Source organism: Corvus kubaryi, unplaced genomic scaffold (genome assembly GCF_017639235.1).
Source record: "Corvus kubaryi isolate FWS band 111438036 unplaced genomic scaffold, C.kubaryi_AGA036_p1.0 split3-73, whole genome shotgun sequence".
NCBI lineage: Eukaryota > Metazoa > Chordata > Aves > Passeriformes > Corvidae > Corvus > Corvus kubaryi.
The window spans coordinates 43515913-43534060 of NW_024582091.1; the positions used below are offsets into that span (position 1 = coordinate 43515913).

The 18148-nt window shown below is 41.2% G+C and overlaps 1 protein-coding gene across 11 annotated transcripts in view; it reads left to right on the top strand.

The window, feature by feature from the left end:
* NHSL1 (NHS like 1) overlaps window positions 1-18148 on the top strand; it is a 185796-nt gene that overhangs the window by 103688 nt on the left and 63960 nt on the right. The window contains exon 1 of one of the 11 annotated variants that reach the window (XM_042017216.1): window positions 5260-5775. The exons of the other annotated variants lie outside the window; for them this stretch is intronic. Coding sequence (XP_041873150.1) covers window positions 5580-5775 — 196 coding nt within the window. The 5' untranslated portion in view covers window positions 5260-5579. Of the gene's footprint in view, window positions 1-5259; window positions 5776-18148 lie in introns of those variants that run through there. 11 annotated transcript variants of the gene reach the window in all.

Consider the following 18148-nt stretch of genomic DNA (forward strand, 5'->3'; position numbering starts at 1 on the left):
TTGCTGGCTTTAATTGCTTTCTCGTTTAAATATTGCAAAGCAGTGATCAAGCATTAATATCAAACATAAAATATTGCTTGTTGCTCTTAAGAAGGCTTTCTAACTGAAAGTAGAGATGAATAATTAGAACACAGAAGTGTATTTTAAAGTACAGGACTGCCAATAATGGAACACAAAGTATATTTTTCTTGTCTAGTGTCTTATGTACTGTGTATAAAATTCCTTATTGAATTAAAAATAATTGCAGAGGGCTATTACATAACAGCAAAGGAAAAATTAAATTAAGCTATGAAAGAGAGGGTAATGGGTATGTTCAGAGTTGGTGCAGCAGAGGAAATACAGGCACGTAGATTCCTTATGATTGTTGTGTATTATATTTGGTCTTATTGTTGTTGGTTTTTGTTGTGTTTTACGGGTGCCTGCTATAACCAGTGGTTTGCAGATTCAGTGTCCTTGCAGAGGGCTGAGGTTGCCTAAGGATGACACCTTGAAGCTGGGAGCGACTATTTGGGTACCAGGAATTAAGCCAGCCAAATGCCCCATCATTCAGGGATTTGCCTCCAGTTTGTTAGGTACACAGTTGCCAGGGACACTTGCTGTAGCTTTTTACAAAGCATATTTGCTTGTTAGGACTGCTTTTACCTGCCATGCCAGTCAAGCTCTTTAAGCTGCACATGCCTTATTACTTATATCCTTAAAAAAATTTTTAAAAGAGCTAAAAGCTCATAGATACAGTGTGATCACGAGCATAGGATAAAAATACATCCATGAAAGTAGTAGGGGATAGAACTAATGCTGGAGAGCCTGAATATGGCCAAATGAAGAGAGCTTTTTGGAACATCACAAAGCTTTGTGTGCATCCCTGCCACCCTGGGTCCCTTTCATGTCCCTTGCACCCTGATGTCTGCAAGAACTGTACAAGCTCTTCAAATGCTGGGCTTGCTTTAAACACTGTAAAGCTGATACCTCCTGCTCGCTTCCTGTTTGAGAGATTTCGTGTTCAGTTAAAAAGCAAATTTACAATACCTCAAGGTGGGGGGTTTTTTCTCTTTGTTTTGAAATTCTTTAGCTTTTATCTGCTGTATTTGTGTTAAAGGAACATGAGTTAAGACTCCACACACACTATATGCACAGGAAAGAGGAAAGGTACGTGCACAGGCCAGGAGAGCAGGACATCCCATGTCCAGTCTAGCCATTTCCAGTTCCAAAGGATACTGGGTGCTCCACCATGAAGGACATGTGCTGATTCTTGCTGTGTCTTGAGTTGTCCATCTATAAAAGGAGGATACTTCTCTCTGAGAGTATTATTTTAAGGCTTAGTTAATGCTATATGGTCTGATGAAATATGTTTAATATATAAATATTATTTTTTACCTGTTTGTTTTAAAAATAACTACTTAAGTACAATTTAAAAGCTCCAGCTGCTTATCCAAAAAGCCCAGAATACATCAATCCATCACTGCTAAAAATAGAATCAGTGTCTAATTAGGGCAAAGTTTATCCCCGTGGATTTCTACGGGCTGTCTTTAATTTCCAGTTTGGCTGCTGGGCTTGCATCAGGAATTACTTCATTTGATGGTTTTGTTGTGCAAGGTGTCCATAAAAGTGCTGTTATTTCACTTCATGGTGCATATTGCCTTCTATCCAGAGGATCTACAAATTGTACATAAAGACTGATGATATAATTCCTTATGTAGCCTATTTATAAAGATTATCTTAATGCCAGAGTAGGGCTGACATTACAATCCTTTGTGATTCCATATCCCCCAAGTTCCCAATAGATGTATCCTATATATTTTTTAAACTCCTATGTGTAATATTCATCAGTATCATTGCTGATCTCAGAGCTCAGGACCACATATGCTTGTCTAATACAAGGGATAATGTTTTCTTTGGTTGTTTTTTCTTTATAATTTTGTTTCTTTCACACCTGAGTTAGTCACAGTTTTGTGAGTCCTGTCAAACTATTAATGATCTTTTTTGTTTAGACCAAACATTGTTTCCAATATAAGGAAATAAATGTTTTCTGTAATTATTCCTAATGATTCAAGCTTTCTCTAATAGAGCCTGAGTGTGAGGAGTTGGTTTAGCAAAAACGAAATATGCTGATAAATATGCACATTTAACAGCCTGCTCAGAGCATTCATACTTGCATTACTAATAGTTCCATTTTTAAACTGCATGAAAAAGAATAATAAAGGAAATAAAATGTTACTTTTGGGAAATCTTTCTATAAAAGATAGCTCAAGGCTGTGAAAAATGAACAGCCTCACTTTTGTGTATTTGAAAAAAAAAAAAGCCGCACTACAGCTGCAGTAGAATACGCGAAGTTTAATCAAAAGTTTTGTGATAAAATTTTGACTTTATCAAACTTAGGTTCTTGCTCCATATAGACATAGCATAAAATAACTGGGTTTTTTTACAGGATTTTTGGGGGGAGGTGAAGAGGCAATGTACACAGTATCTTTCTCACATGACCATGGTACATCTTGGCAACACTTTATGGTTTTACATTTGCTAATAGCTGAGACCATAACCATCACCAAATTGTTTATCATTTATGTTACCAAGGTCTTCCAGGCTTCAGGGAAGAGCAGATTTATTCTTCAAGTAAAAAACTTGTGGGGACATTAATGCCTGCCATATGGTAAATATACTTGTTAAACTCGATTTCATCCATGATCCCATTATTGTGCATCAGCCTTATTCGTGAGCATGCATTGGAAACATGGATAATTGAGTACGTCTGTAGTCTAGAGAAGTGCATGGTGAATGTCATGGGGACTCCAGGGCAATATGTTATCTTGTGTCATCTTGATAAGTGTTTGGGAGCATGGGAGTCTGCTGAACACTGAATTTTGTTGGTGTCCCTTGTCTTCTTGCCCCTGGGTTTGTACTCCATGTTACCTGATAATACTGGTTTGGTGTGTAGATCAAGTAACTCCAGTATGATTGTGTAGGGATAGAAAGACTGCATGCAAACATCAGCCAGTATCCTTTAGAAATGTAATCTGATAGTGTGATTTTGAGTTGTTAAAGTAAAAAAAAAATCCATAACTGAAATCCACCTGTATTCTTATGTAATAAAAGATACTGTTCCTGTCTGCAGGAGCAATAAATGCATGTCCAAGTGCACACTTTTATCAATAGCCTGGTATTGCTCTGAAGTTTTGTGCATTGTATCTGTGACAGTGACTCTTCCCAGGACCCTGATAATCACAGGGAATTGAAAGGGTGAGACAGCAGGCACAGTGACCAGACAAGTGGGTTATAGAGGTACTGTCCCATTAGGGAGGCATTAACAGGGCCTTCTTATGAACTAGTTCACTGACAGCACTCTTGGGGTTTCATTCCACCCAGGAGGACTGTCTAGACATTCATTTATTCTGGCAGACACAAGAATATCAGCGCAGTTGATGAGTGAATTGAGCTCTGTTAATGTTAATCACAGTTTGTCTTTCTCATAGTCTGATGAGTAGATGTACTTGGCTTTGTAAATTTGTATTTGCCTCAAAGGCCTGTTTGCCAGCATTCAGCATTTGCCAGTGAGTTTCTGCTGTCTATACAGACAAGCCAGTGGTACCAACAGCTATTGCCCTTGCTCTTGGCACATTTTCCCCTTTCCATCCATATTTTTGCAGATACTTGAAATTGTTCTCAAAAAATGTAGAATTGCAGGCAGGGCTTGTTTCATCCCTATTTATTAAACGTATCTGCACAGTTCATTGTAAGACCTGTTTTCATCTACTTGCAAGTTTGCTGAGATTCAGTCATGTGAGATGTGTATGAAATGCTTTATAGTGAAAATTATTTGCTCAGATTGCTGTGCAGAGTAACAGGATGTTAAACAAAAAACCCCAAATAAACAAAACCCCCTCACCAAACTAGCCAGTTTTTCGTAAACTTTCTATGCTTTGCCAGCACTGTTGAGTCAGTGTTGCAGACAGTTTGTGCTGGATGGTGCTCTGTGTTTTGTGTCTCTGGAGGTTGATGCCACGCTGGTGCAGTGCCTGTGGGCAGCTGGTGTGTACACCCTGCTCCCAGGCTGCAGCTGCCAGTGCAGGCAGCAGCAGCACTGAGGCAGCAGGAGATGTGTGTGTGTGTCAGGGGGAAAGAGGACATGTGCATCTCTGTGTTGTTTTTCTAAAACAGTGGGCTTGGGATTTTTTTTCTTCCTGACCAAAAGGTTATTGCAGCTGTAATAGAAATAGCACATAAAGCCTTTTTTATTATGTGTAGGTACTTAACATTTTGCTCCTATATAGAGAGCAGCCACTTCCATGAATGGTATGGGCTGCCACCAAAGCATTTATAAAGAACAGTTAAGAAAGCAGACTAAGAATTGTTCTTCATTGTACTTTACTCAGGGTTTTGATATCTTCCCATTTTTATAAACAAATATTCTCCCATGTAATCTTTCAAACAACATAAAACTTCAAAAATTGCTGAAGACAGCAGTTTATGCCAAGTGCTCTCTTCATGTGACATTTTCCTTGCTCTCCCAATCTGACTGTGCTGTTACAGCCAATTCAAAAGCCTAGGAAGGACAGGCTTCCTGAATCCCAGAAAAGAACACTATGGGACCATTAGCAGAATGGAAACTTGCTTAGTAGTGCAGTATTTGGGAGAAGTCCCGCGGATTAGTGACTTGTGGATGAGGCTAAAGAACTGAGAATACCTCGACTCTAATCCTGGCTTTTCCACTTTGTGGGCAGGTTACTAAATCCCTTTGAGACTATGCTTCATCTTTAAACAGGAATAATGGCTATGCTGTAGAGGCATTGTGAGGATGTATGTATTTATGCTGTACTGCAGGCAAGCCGATAACTGCTTATGCTTAGTGTTGTAGTCTAACCTGGAAGCTGCTGTCTTGGTGACAGTCATTATGGTTCGAACTTTGAAAGGGAGCTTCTTTAATAAAAGCCAAATACTGGAATCACAACACTTTGCTCTTTTTTTTTTTGGTCTGTATGTTTTTTCCTGCTTTTGCATCCTAGAAGAAGGTATGTGTTCTTCCTCTTGGCACATGCCTGCCCAGTTATTGTTCTGTAGCTGCCAGTGTCACAGCAATTACAGCAACTCAGCTTTAAATAAGCTTCTTGGATATGGCCATCTGTGTGTGGCTGTAGTACCTGTTGTTCAGAGAGTGGTGAATAATCAGGGATAAGGCTTAAGAGAAGCCACAGACTGAAGAGGAAGCAGAGAGGGAGTAGGCCAAGGTCTGTGGCAAGTGGCTGGGTTTCCCAGCTCTCCGCAGCCTCTATTTTCCTGCTTGTGTCTGTGAGCTGCGGGCAGGAGGAGGGCAGGAACAGGGCAGCCAGTAGCTACAGTGAGCTGCTTAACCAGGTGCTTGATTTTTTTGTTGTTTTCCTTCTTTTTTAAGGATTTAGAGAATCCTATTTCAAACAGTTTTCAGGATATCCAAATAGCTTAGCTTGCCTAAGTACGAAGGAGGAGAACATCTTTTCCTCCCCAGCCTTTTGAATGCGTCCGCTCAAGGGTTATGAGCAGGCCACTCCCTTCTGCTCGGAGCTAGCCATTGGGGACAGCAGGGACATCCTTGAGAGCAGCATCTCACAATGATCGCCTATGTGCACTGCCTGCCCGCTGACCCCATGGTCGGGTGCTTCGGCAGGAGCAAGTGGCAGCCCAGCTGCAACGATGAGGAGGAACTCATCCCGCTGTATTCCAGCAAAATGGGCAACACTCACACCAAGCTGCCTGGGCGCCTCAAGAAAAAGTTACTGAGCAAAGACAACAACTCCTTCTGGCCAAGTAAGATCAGTTCCTGTTCTTTAGCTGTTTTGGTCATTTAGTATTGTGTTATCATTATTGAGGAAATAAATAAATAAAACAAACATAAACAAGGAAAATACTCTTACTGCTCTTTTAAAGGATGAAGGCATTGGGAACAACTTTCTTATAAAAATAATGTATTTCCCCTTCAGGACAGTGTATGTAGATATTGTATCTGATGGGGCTGCTAAGTTGATACAGGATGGTACTGTTTTGTGCATGTGATATGTCTGTGTTTGAGAGGTCTTGAGCACTCGCTTTCAGTTCAATAATGCTCCTTTTCAGCAAAATTATTGTTTTAGATGAGTGGAGCTGTTGACGTAGCACTCTAATTGAAAGCCATAGGAACAATCAGTGGATAAAAAGGCTAGGAAAAATAAGAAAAAGGTCTAACAGTCTCCAAAGGTGCTTAATGCACTTGATGAGTACTTATTTTAAAAAACCAGTCTGCTTTTGAATAACCTTTGGTCTAAGGTTATTTTCCCTCTGAATGTGAGAAGAAAGAATTCCTGAATTGTGATGACTCTCCTTTTTTAATCTGAAGAGTTTCAAGTTTCACTGGCAAATACAGATGGGAAATAAGGAGAGAAGAGGACAGACAGTGGTAATGTTCAGCTCTTTTGTTTTTAGCCGTATTGCCTGCCTTCCCTTCCTTTCTGACCACCTAAGCAAAGGCACCCAGCTGTTTGTGGAATGGTTGCTCAGAAAAGTCTATTTAAGAGTGATGAGGGAGAAATTTCACAAGACAAAGAAAGCTTTTCCTGCAAAAGCCAGCTGGCTGGCTATCTTGTGCCAGGTCTTTTTGAAAAAAAAGAAAAAAAAAAAAGGTAAATGAGTATATTTACAACTGTATTGATTTTTCTTTTCCTCATTAGTCTCACACTGACTATCTGACAATGTCGTTATTACCAGGAATTGAAAAATCCCCATCTTGCCACATGATGCTAACACTGATTAGCAAAACCACCTGTGTTTTGTTTTCTGAATTACCATATTCTCCATTCATTACTAAACAAGCTTCATTTGATGTCCCCTCCTGTGGGAGGAGTGTGATTTACTACATGATTGTTTCAGGCCTTTTCCAAGAGGAAGTAATTTTATATAATCCATGGAAAGAAAAATCCATGACTTCTGCAGAATTTTTATATTTTTGAGCACAGGGTCAATTCTGGTTCATTCAGAGGGAAAATGAAAATTCTTCCTTTATGTAAAACTATATAGTCGCTATCAGACCTGGGGAAGCCCTGAAGAGGTTAGAGACTAGGAAGCAGCTCCAGGGGTGCTCTTACGGAAGAAAATATGGTCCCTCCTGCCCCAGACAGCCTGGGGTGTGTGTATGTGTATTTGGGATTTGTCTTTCTTGCTGGGTGACAGGGGTTAGTTCATTCCTACAAAGTTGTGACGTTGGCTGGTTCTCGCAGTGCCCTCGGAGGTGTTGCTCAGAGCATTGTGAGCAACCGCTCTGTTTGAATCTGCATCTCCAGAGTGTGGAAATGGGATTGAGGAGCGTGGGTAAGGTACTCAGAAATCTTTGTTCCCTCACTGCAGCCTGCCTCCTTTTTCTCTTTGTGCCCCTTCTCTCTAAAATGCACTTAAAATTATAAAACTTTTCAGAAGATAATTTAAAAATTGTACACATGTGTGTAATTTCGTTGATTTATAGTACAGCACTTATATAAGCAATTGAATTCTTTGACTGGTGATCTACCAAAGCTTTTTAATGTAATTTTTGGTCCATAGCAATGAACTTTCACATGTTTCAGACCAAATTTATTGCTGTATCCCTTATGTTGAGTTTCACTGATGTGTGGTGTGACCCCATACATTTTATTTGTTCTTTTTGAATTCCAAATCATCGGACTTTCAATGAAAATTTTTCAATGAAACAGTGAATGACAAAAATCAGTCACCCTGCTTTCTGCCCTGACTTTTCCTAGGAGAACCTCTAGTGCTTCAGTGGTGGTGTCCCACCACAGTACAAGTGTGTGCATGTGGGACACCAGCTCTGCCTCACTGGCTCCTTTCTTACTCATTCCCGGTCCATAGAAACAAAAGAATAGCAGAGTAATTAAGCCATCAGTTAAAAGTGTTATGGGTGGGACAGGTACTATTTCTCTTTGACATAGGGAGACTCTGTCACTTTAAACTTTGTTAATGTTTATTTTAAGGAACAAAAGTGTTTAAGAGTGGAAGTGCTTTCTGGGACCAGGTCAAGTGATAACTGCAGAGCACAGCAGGGGATTATTGGCTGGGCTTTATCTCTGTTGATAAAGGCCTCCCTTTGGGGTCCTTATCCAGCATCATGAGAACTGCACTTGGAGAGGTTTCACAGTGCTGATACACGCCACAGAAAATGCTCCCAGTAGTGTTAGGGTTGTTTGAAAACATAATACAGTCAAACTATTTGAACTGCCTCATGAGCGGGGGGGGCATCCTCACTGAGGGGATCTCAGTATTTTGCAGCAGTAGTCCTGGTGCTCCTGCTACCAAATAATCAATAATCAAAATACTTGTGGTATGATGTAGCAGCCATAATAATCAGGTTACCATTTTAGGATTTGAGGTTTTTTTAAGCTCTAGCAACTATTCCGATAAAACTGTTAAATTAGTCATATTGTGAAGTGAAAGTTCTGCATTACCAGCTCAGCCTTGTTCCAGCATCTGTGATGCTGTTCTTCTGCTGTTCTTTGCTGCCAGATTGAGTGCAAATAGACCGGGTAGGATTAAAATCAGCCAGAGTGCAGCAGTACATCCTTTAACAGCCCGTCTGCCTGCCAGAAAAGCAGTATTAGAGTGGTGTAGGGGCTGTCACCATCACATGTTCATTCACCATTACAGACAGACTCCAGGGCTACTGAGTGTTTGTTAGCTGGTTTTCCTGCAGCAACGTTAAGCAGAGATACACCACTGACCAGGTTTGGCAGAAATGTCAAGGGCTTGGTTTAGTTTGGTTTAAATGCCTCCTGAATTGAAATGTGAGGCAGTGAGGCACTGTTGGCAGTGGCTGATGCTGTGGGAGGCTGTCACCTCCTGGTTAGAGCATCACCTGCCTCTTACAGTTCCCATTGCAACTTGATATTTTATCAAATTTGCAAAGTTTAAAGGTGTGGTATGCTCTTGCCAGCTATTTGTGATGATAAAGTTTTGATAAAGATTTTGGGAGATTTTTCTTTCTTTTACAGATGCAGGAGCAAGCCAGTGGCAATATCAGATTACTTCTAATGTTTGTTAAACAGTAGCTTCAGTTATGGGGATTTTTTTTCTCAGTGTTTTGTTGCCTGCTAGCTCATGAAAGAATGCTTTCTTCTTCTTTATTCATTACTCTCTCTAAGGACAACAGTTCTGTCTTATCTGTAAAGCTGAGACCTGTCTGTGTGATTTGTGTTTTGTGAAAAACATAAAATTTGAAATAATAACTAAATCTATTTATAAATTAATTGGATGTTGTGAACCAAGCTGGGTATTTTATTATCCACTGTTTGCTATGGCTTTTTTCTGGGTTTCTCTTCCAATAGCTATGAGATTTAAATTTCCCAATTTAAACATGTTATACTTAAAAAAAAAAAAGCCAGAATCCTTGCAAACTGTGAAGATTCATTCTTTGCTTTCTCATTTAGCAGTGTGAAACAAAGGCTTTCCATCTCTGCAAATTCTGGGCCATGCGGAGCACTGAGCAAGCCTTTGTGGCCTTTCGTGCCCTAAGTGACACAAGGACTCAGTCTGTGTGGTGAATGGCTGGGACAGCCACTTACAGAGCCTCGTGCAAGTGATGGCCACCCTCATTGCCAGTTTTATCTGCTGCGTCCAGCTCATACCATAGCAGCGCACACCGTAACAGCTCCCATGTCGGATTGCATCAGATAAAGCCAGGAACTGGTTTGTTTTGAAAAGAAAAAGTAAATTGGATATCATCTTTATTGCATGTACAAAAAAATGGGGGTTTTTCCCTCCCCCCCCCCCCCCCCCGCCCCCCCGCTTTTCTCTATGTGTTCTTAATGTCTTATGGCTGAGCTTTCTTGGAGGTTTTGTTCATTTGGCTAAAACAAGCCATGGTAATGTTGCAAAGCAGGGGAACTTCTCAATTTGGACAAAATTACTTCAGGCCTTGGATAAATAACAGCTCTTCTGGTGTGTGTTTCTCTATGAGTCTTGCATTTTTTACTCACTTTTCTGCACATTCTCTGCATGTTCTATAGGAGACAAACCTCCCTGCCTGTCCTTCTCTGGATGGGCCGTGGAGGTCCAGCGCTTGGTCTCCTATGTCTTTTCATGCATCAAATGCAAGAGTGCTGTGGATGAAGGGAGGGATGAAGAAGAACTTGAAATATGATGAGTCAAAAGATGGTAATGTTGGGTTGTAAAACACTTAAGTGAACCACTAACGTGAATATGAAGGTCTTGCTGAGTTTCCTTGCTGAAAGAAAACGCTTTGCTAGTCTGACTGCTCACTGTTAGGTGTGAACCTGAGCTTGATGTGCAAGGAGGTGCTGGTGGTGGACATTTCATACATTCCTCTCTGTGAGCAGACAAGAAACTGTGTGTGGTACTCAGGAGCACAAGGAAGAGGTGGTGAGGTTTTGGTATGGACCTCATTAACACCACCCAAGTGCATCTGGAGGAGTGTGAAAAAACAGTTCAGGGACATCTTTTGTGTAGTGTTTTTTGCAGTTGGGGCAAGGGAGCATCTGCTGTAGTTAAGGAGCTAGAGCAATGTAAGTGCAAATCCACATGTGGAACAAGTAAGATTGGAAAGCCTGTGGCTGAGGATAGTGGTTAATGGTACACTGAATAGGTTCTTCAGTGCTTAATTTGATTAAACCTTCTGGGGTTTATGGATGCTGGGTGCAGGCTGTTTGCAGATCTTACTGTGAGTTGCTTGTGAAGTCAAGAAATGGTTTTGAGTGCTGTAAGAAAATCAGACTCATATTAAAGCTGAAACGTGGTGAGGAGAATATGAAACTCCACAGAAAGGGCACAAATGTTTTAAAGGAGGCCTCTATCAAGCTGGCTAATGGAGTCATACTGACAATCAGAAACGGATTATGGGAGCATTATCAAAATCCATTCTTACTTGCATCCCACCATCCCCCAGGCCAGCACATGGTGATGAAGTGATAAAAGGTAACCAGGTTTCATAGCTGTAAGTGTATTCTCTTGAGCTGGAGGAGTAGAGAAGAAAATTTTCTGATTAACAAGGCAGATACTAGTGTCATCCCTTCTGGAGCCCATTTTCCAGGACTCTGCAGGTTGGTGACTTCCACTCATCTCCTGAATTGGGTTGTGTGCCTGTGTGTGCAGGGTTGCAGTGGTAGAGGGCTTCTGTGACGCTTGGCACATTTGCAGTGCTCTTGCAGCTGAAATCCTCCTTTTCTTGTTAGCTGCTACTAAATGGGAAAATCTTCAAAGGTTTCTTTGACACTACCTTATTTTTCGTGTGCCAACTGCTTCTCACAGAGTGTGTTCTTTCCCTTGTTTTGGGCTTTTTTCCCACTACTGGGAAGCTAGAAGCTTCAGTATACGACCCCTTGGAAAGGTATGTTGCCTTGTAAATACTTTGACTTATCAAGTATCATGTTCAGTGCTTTGTGTATGATATGGGCTGCCCCAATTTGAATGTAGGTAACCTCCAATGCTGCTTTTGCAGAGGCCATGGTAGGTGGTAATGAAATGATTAAAACATCATATTGCCATTTATATGGTGGTCTTGATGAGCTTTATGTACTCAGAGGGGAAAATATGGGCTATGCAGTGTACTGGTGGTGATGGGGACATGGGCTTCTGCTGGGTGACCCTGCAGAGGAAAAGGGGTCTGGCTCCTGGATGGCAGCTCCTGTGGAGAGGCCTGTGGGGGGAACAGGCTGGCAGAGCATCGCTGACACCTACCCCAGCACCTCTGCCCACTGGGGCATCAGGGTTGTGTGGATTTGCTGGTGCTTGGAGCTGGTGCTGTGGTCCCTGGCCCTCTGCTCTGCCAGAGTGGGGGGAGGGAGGGGGGGGTCTTTTGCTCCTACTCTCAGCTCCCAAAGAGCTCAGGACTGTCCCTGAAACTCCTTTTCTTCCATACAGCTCCTGCCTAGGCTAAACTGACACCTTTCAAAGGAAATGGCATTAAAAAATCTGATAATTACAACAGATTTTTAGCCCTCAATTGTTTCCCTGCCCTAATCCAATGACACGTCATTGACAAATGCCCATATTGCTTGATTTTCAAGAGTTTCAAACCTCTACTTGGACACAGTTGTAGATCAGCTCTGGTTTTTTCACCCATCCAGAGCCACTAGCTCCATCCTACGGGCTGTGATACTTAAAAGGTGCTCATTCTCTGAAATACATCACTTCTCTCCTCAGCTCTCAGCTGGCTTGTGCAAACATCTCGGAGGTAAAGCAAACTTGAACTTCGCTGGCATTGGAGCTGGCAGCATATAAATCTGGTTTATTCATACCTTGTAGTGTTAATAAAGAAAGACACGTTTAAAATAAACCCAAATGCCAATAGGCTTAGTGACATTTAAGCGTGAGTGATGCTGTCAGTCCATCCGCAAACAAAAGCGGTATGTCTTAATTTGTCTAATTACGCTCTAACATGCAGGCCAGCTGCTGCTGTGAACAAAAGCAGTTGATCGCACCATTTTATTAATTGCATATTAATTGCCACATTCATGTTAACCATATGGGAGACAGTGGAGTAGAGTGAAGGCTACTTAGTGATGGAAAAGAGAAAATGAACTGGCAGAGTGGTGTCTGCAGAGGACAAATCTTAGAATGATAGGGTGCCTGGAGCTTGTTCATGCGATCTGGGTTTTTTTCCCCCATCTAAATTACTGTATTTAAAAGTGAGAGGGATTTGAGTAGAAAGGATTGCATCTTGCATGGTGACTGCATATTTGTGAAAATACTACTATGCAAGTTGGTATTGAATTTGTTTGGTAATTTGCAGAAGGCAGCCCTGCTGGCACGTGGCCGTCTGCCTTTGTCTGCCTGCTGTGCCGATGGATGCACCTGCACTGCCTGGAATCACTTCTCATAGGAGCAAGGCTGGAAGATCCAAGAGGAGTACAAAACTTGCTGGGTTTTATGTTTTATGCAGTTTTGCTCCAAGTATGTAGTCTTTGTAGATAATGGTGGTGAGTCTTGAATGGAACTGGATTTCTTAGAGTGAAAAATAAAAACCTTGACATAGGTGGATTAACTGGTGTAAAATACCTACAGCAAAAAGTAAACAGTAGTGGCCTGGTCTGCTGCATTTATCTGGCATCAGATTAACTTAGTAGGATATTTAATGATATTTAATTTATCTTCTTGAAAGTGAGACTTGAGAAAAATGCCCTCAACTTCTTGGTTTTTCCTCTTACTTTTTGCTGTGTGGAGGCAGCAGCCACTCTCAGCAGATGTGCGGCAGTTCTGTCGGGCAGCAGGTGCTGGCTGGAGTAGACATGAAGTGATTTCTGTCCTGTCACCCCCAGACTGACATTTATCACGGTCTGTAGAGCATCTCCTTCTGCAGGGCTGTGGGGTGGCTGTCTCCTGCCTCTGAGCAGCACTGTCCTGCAGGCAGGTATGCACAGTAGGAACAAATTATATGATACATGCAAAGGAAGCTTACTGGACTAAGACCTAAAAAAGCCCTCAAGGTCTACCTTGAGTTTATTTTCTCTGCTTCCCCTTCATTTCTCTTTAGAAGGGAGAGCAAAGACCCATGTTGCAATTTTTAAGCTGAAGGGGCAGTAGGTTTGGTAGGACAAAGGCCCAAGGGCAGCTCTTTGCTTTCTTAGAGTTAATGGCAGATCAAATGGAAATATGTCTACTGTGAAAAGAAGTGCAGGACTGGGCCTGGAATCTGCAGTGATGTAGAGAACTCAGTCTTGTCAGTCAATTAAATCTTTTTGCTTGGCTTTTCTAAAATGAATATTTCAATGTTAAAGGCTTAGTCCCACCTCACTGCCAACAGATGGCATTTTGCTTGCATTTCCTGTATCTCTCAGAAGAGCTGGGATTGAGAGATTGGCTAGTTAAAAGGAAAGGGAGGGGGTCAGAGCCTTTGTTTTAATTAACATATTGTTGCAAAAAACCTCCCTAAAAAACATTTTTCAAACTGTATTGGAAGGCACAAAAGGAGACACAAAGAGTTGCACAGTTAAGAAATTGCAAATAAGCAGTTGACAGGTAAATTGGGTCTGATCTATTCTAAGAATATGCAGTGCAAACCAAACAATAATGGTGACATTCTGATGCCTAACCAGAAATTGGGGCAGAGGGGTTGTTTTCTTGTGGTTTTTTTTTAATAAGAAAAATGCTTTAGGTGGCTCATTGCAATTTTGTCTCAATTGGTGCTGCAATAAATGGCAGTGTGGAGTCTGGATTATAGGGATAAAGCATGATTGGAAAGGCACAGCTTGAATTTTGGATTGCAAGCAGTGCCTGCCATTACAGCAGCTACAGAAACAGTGCCTGACTTGTGAGCTGACCACTTTCGACTTGGAGTCATTGGAAGAGAATAAATGTGAAACCCCACGATGCCACCTCTCCAGTCCCAGCATAAGGGTACTTAATCAGCCTCCCCATGTCTTCTCTACTCGGCCAGGCAGGCTGGGGCCTGACTATTACTAATTTAAGGGCTGAATTCCCCAAAGCACTGCTTGTGGCTGTCAGGCTGCAGCTCCTGGCATTTGCTTGGAAACCATATCTCAGTGTACTGGGGACTGACTAGATTACCAGTGAGGGCTGATCCCACCACCTGAGCATGAACTGATGTCGCTGGAGAAGATATAAAAAACTTGTAAATGGTGTGGTTGAAAGACAGATTATCTGACTGTGATGCCTTTTCTATGGCAGTGCTCAGCTAGCCACTCGCTGTGGGGTCGGTGGCCATGTGCTGCTCATCCCAAAGGTCTCATCTCCTGTCTGACTGATTTCTGATTTGAGCCACAATGACTATGGGGCAACTTTTCCTCCTCTGGTTTAGTGCTGTCATTTGTTCATTGTCCTTTAGGTGGTTTGACAAGGAATTTAAGAACAGTGAAATTTCCCACACAAGGGTTGCAGAGCACATTTGCCATTGCCCAAAGGCACCAACAGAAGTTTATAAAAGCATTTCTGTGCAGTTTTGTGATGTGTTTCAGGAAGGGCTAATTAAACTTGGAGCTGGGTAGCATCTCTGAAGCAGGTTTGGCACGCTGCCTAACTGAATGATCCCTCATAGTTGTTCTCAGTATCTTTTAACCAACCTGGCCCTCCTTTTGTTTGTCAGATATTTGCCGCAAACACAATGCTATGGCTAGACCAGGAACAGTGAGCTGCTGTTTGGGAGGAGCAAGCAGGTCCCCAAGCAGATGCTGATGGCAATGGTAGGGTAAATAATTAATAACATCCAAGAAAAAGACACTCCTTTATGTCCAGTAGCTGAAGGTGAGCACAATTTTTTTCCTGGGTGTGATGCTAACCTTTTCCTGATACGTTTAATTAATCCAAAGAGGAGCAAGATGCTAGTTGCCCTGACTTAAAAAGGAGTATTTTCAAAGCCTTATAAGAATACAGTGTTTTAATGTATTTGTTCTTGGAGCAGAGTGTGTGCTCTGTACAGATATTAGACATTGTGGGATGTGTCAGGTACTTTTAATGGCTTTAGTTACAAGTATGTTCTTCAAACTATGGTTGAAAAACAAAGATGTAAATTTTGGTGTGCATCAGCTTAGACAATTCCTTGCGTGATGGCAAAGCAGGGATCCTGTTAGGTGGTGCTTGTGTCTAACTCTAGTGAATTGGGATCAAAGTTTTTTAATGCTGCATCAAAGCATCCTAAAAGGGTACCAGAGTCTAGGACTACTTGTGTCATTATCCATCAGGATGGGAAAAAGGAAGAGCCTTTTCATGCATACTGCATACCAATTTTGGGAAAATACTGCTGTGGTTTTATTGACTGGTTTTCCTGAAGGTGTAAACTTACTCACATTGACCATGATCTCCTATCTCCTTTATGCTTAAATGGAATCTTCTGCTCCAGGGGTCAGCCCTGCCCTGGAGCTGGCATAAAATTTCACACCTGATTCTTCCAGACTTCTAATACTGGGCTCCTTCCCTTTTCTCACTAACTAATAATGAAAAATGCTCTCCTGTTTCAATTCTGTAATAGCACATATCGGTAATTAACAGTCTTCTGGACAAATCTGTACCCCAAGGCTGAATGTGGATTGTTGTGCACAGTGTAAAAATGCAACTGCTGGGATACACAGTAGTTTCATCAATTATCTTGAGGTGGCAGGATTGTTTGCTTAGTAGTAGTAAACTACTGATACTCCTTTGCCTTGTTCTTACTGTTGTCTTAAGAGCTACTGGAAAGTTTCAGGAATGAAATTTACTCAGCTTATTTTCTGTGTGGGAAAACCCATGGTATTTCGGCACAGAAATTTATTTTTAGAGTCTGCATCGTTTTCTCTGTATTTATTTGTGTAGTGTCTCCAGTTAAGTGTTGGAAATCTGATTTGCAGTGTACCTCCTACTAGTGGGATGATACGTTCAGAAGCTCTTCCAAAAATAAATTGGTAGTTTTAGTTTAAATGGTGCTAATCTGAACTGTGGATGCAGGCTTGCATTTCAGTTCTCTTCAAGTGAGGGTTCACCACTGGAAGCAAGTTACTCTGAAGCCATGATGTCAGGTTACACAGCCTGTGATCTGTTCAGAACTGAAGTGGCTGTGATGGTGCTATAGCTGCCCACTTTCAAAGGTTTTCAGGTACAAATAGTGAAAGTACTCAGAGAAATAATTTTAAAACTAGCATCAGCTGTCTCAGGTTTTATATTTACACTTTTCCAACTTCTGCTTCAGCTCTCCAACAAAATGCACACTTTACTGCAGTTTATATTTTGTCCTTAGTGGGGAAACCAAAGATATGGAAAGAGACATTTTTTGCAATTAAAAAGGGTATCTTCCATTTTAAATAGTGTATGTTAAACCCCTTGCTGTGTTATAGCTTTTCTGTTTGGTTGGTTTTATGAAGCACACAAGGACTAACACAGCAAGGAATAACTAATTTTTCTAAAATGAGAAAGAGTGTGGGTATCTGCAGTGGGGATCCTGAAGGAAAAGCAAGGGATCTACTCCTTCCCTGTCTCACAGGAAATGGAGGCAGAAATTGAAGACTGAAAGCGGGAGGGGAGAGAATCTCTATTTTTTAATCTTTTGTGGATTACGTTTTGATGAAGAAGATGGTGGTGCCTGTTGTTTGCCTACTGCCCACACATACTTACTTATAGAAACTACTGCCACAATACTAAAATGCACAATAGGCAATGTGCTCATTAGTGTTTTCTGAAGATGCTGTGTGGCAAGGCACCTTTATCACTCAAACTGTTAGATGCATTTCGCTAGTGACCCAAAGAAACACAGCTGTTATGCAGTAGTTAGTGCTGATCTACCATGGCATCTTGTGAGGTTTGGGCCTCTATATTGTGTATGATTAATAACAGATCTCTGAAACTTTTAATCAAACCAGTGCTAATAAAATTTTAGGTTGGTATTCACGTTACAGATTTTGAAACTTCAGCCAATTAACAGTATTAGTCCTTTCATTTGGTTTTATTGAGGACTTCGAATAAGAAGATGCTGACCACACAAATATAATCTTAAAAATCGTTTTCAAAATCTTCTGGTATTTGATCATGTCTGAGATCATGTCTGATCATGTCCACATGCCCATGGCCAGCCAAAGACATTCTCTGGAGATTCTGTGGTACAGATGTTGGTGCAGTTGTTTCCCTACAGGTTGCTGAATCCTGCAGTAACATAATTATTAGGTCACTGTTACGGGAACTCAATGCCTTAGTTAGTACACTATTTTATTTCAAGGCAGATTGTGTCGTTCTTTAATGGAACACATGCAGGTTTTCAGATTTTTTCAAAAATCTTAGTGCTTTAGGAGCGATAGCAAATGTCACTACAGTCCATTTATTATTTGTGAGCCTTTACCCTTACTCATCATTTTAGTATTGTATTGTGCAGATAATATTTTTCAGGTAAAGTTTTTAAAGGTTTCTAATGAAGAAACAAAACCTTTTTTCAAGTTGCTGTGGAGGACAGTAAATGGGTGCTTCATGCTTGATTTTGGCATGAGCAGTTGTATGATTCTGCAGGTTGGTATTTTCCAAGGAGCTTAACCTTTTTCATTTATAGGTTGTAAAAGTTCTTAGCAAACTAGAGAATATGCTTGCCTAATTTTAAGGGACTGTGCCTCCAAGCTTAAATGAGACCCAGCCAGAATTTCTTGAGAGTCAGCAGAAAGACAAAAAAAAAGAAGAATCTGTAACCCCTTATACCAGGATAATCCATATATAAATAAAAGTATGCCAAAGAGCAATG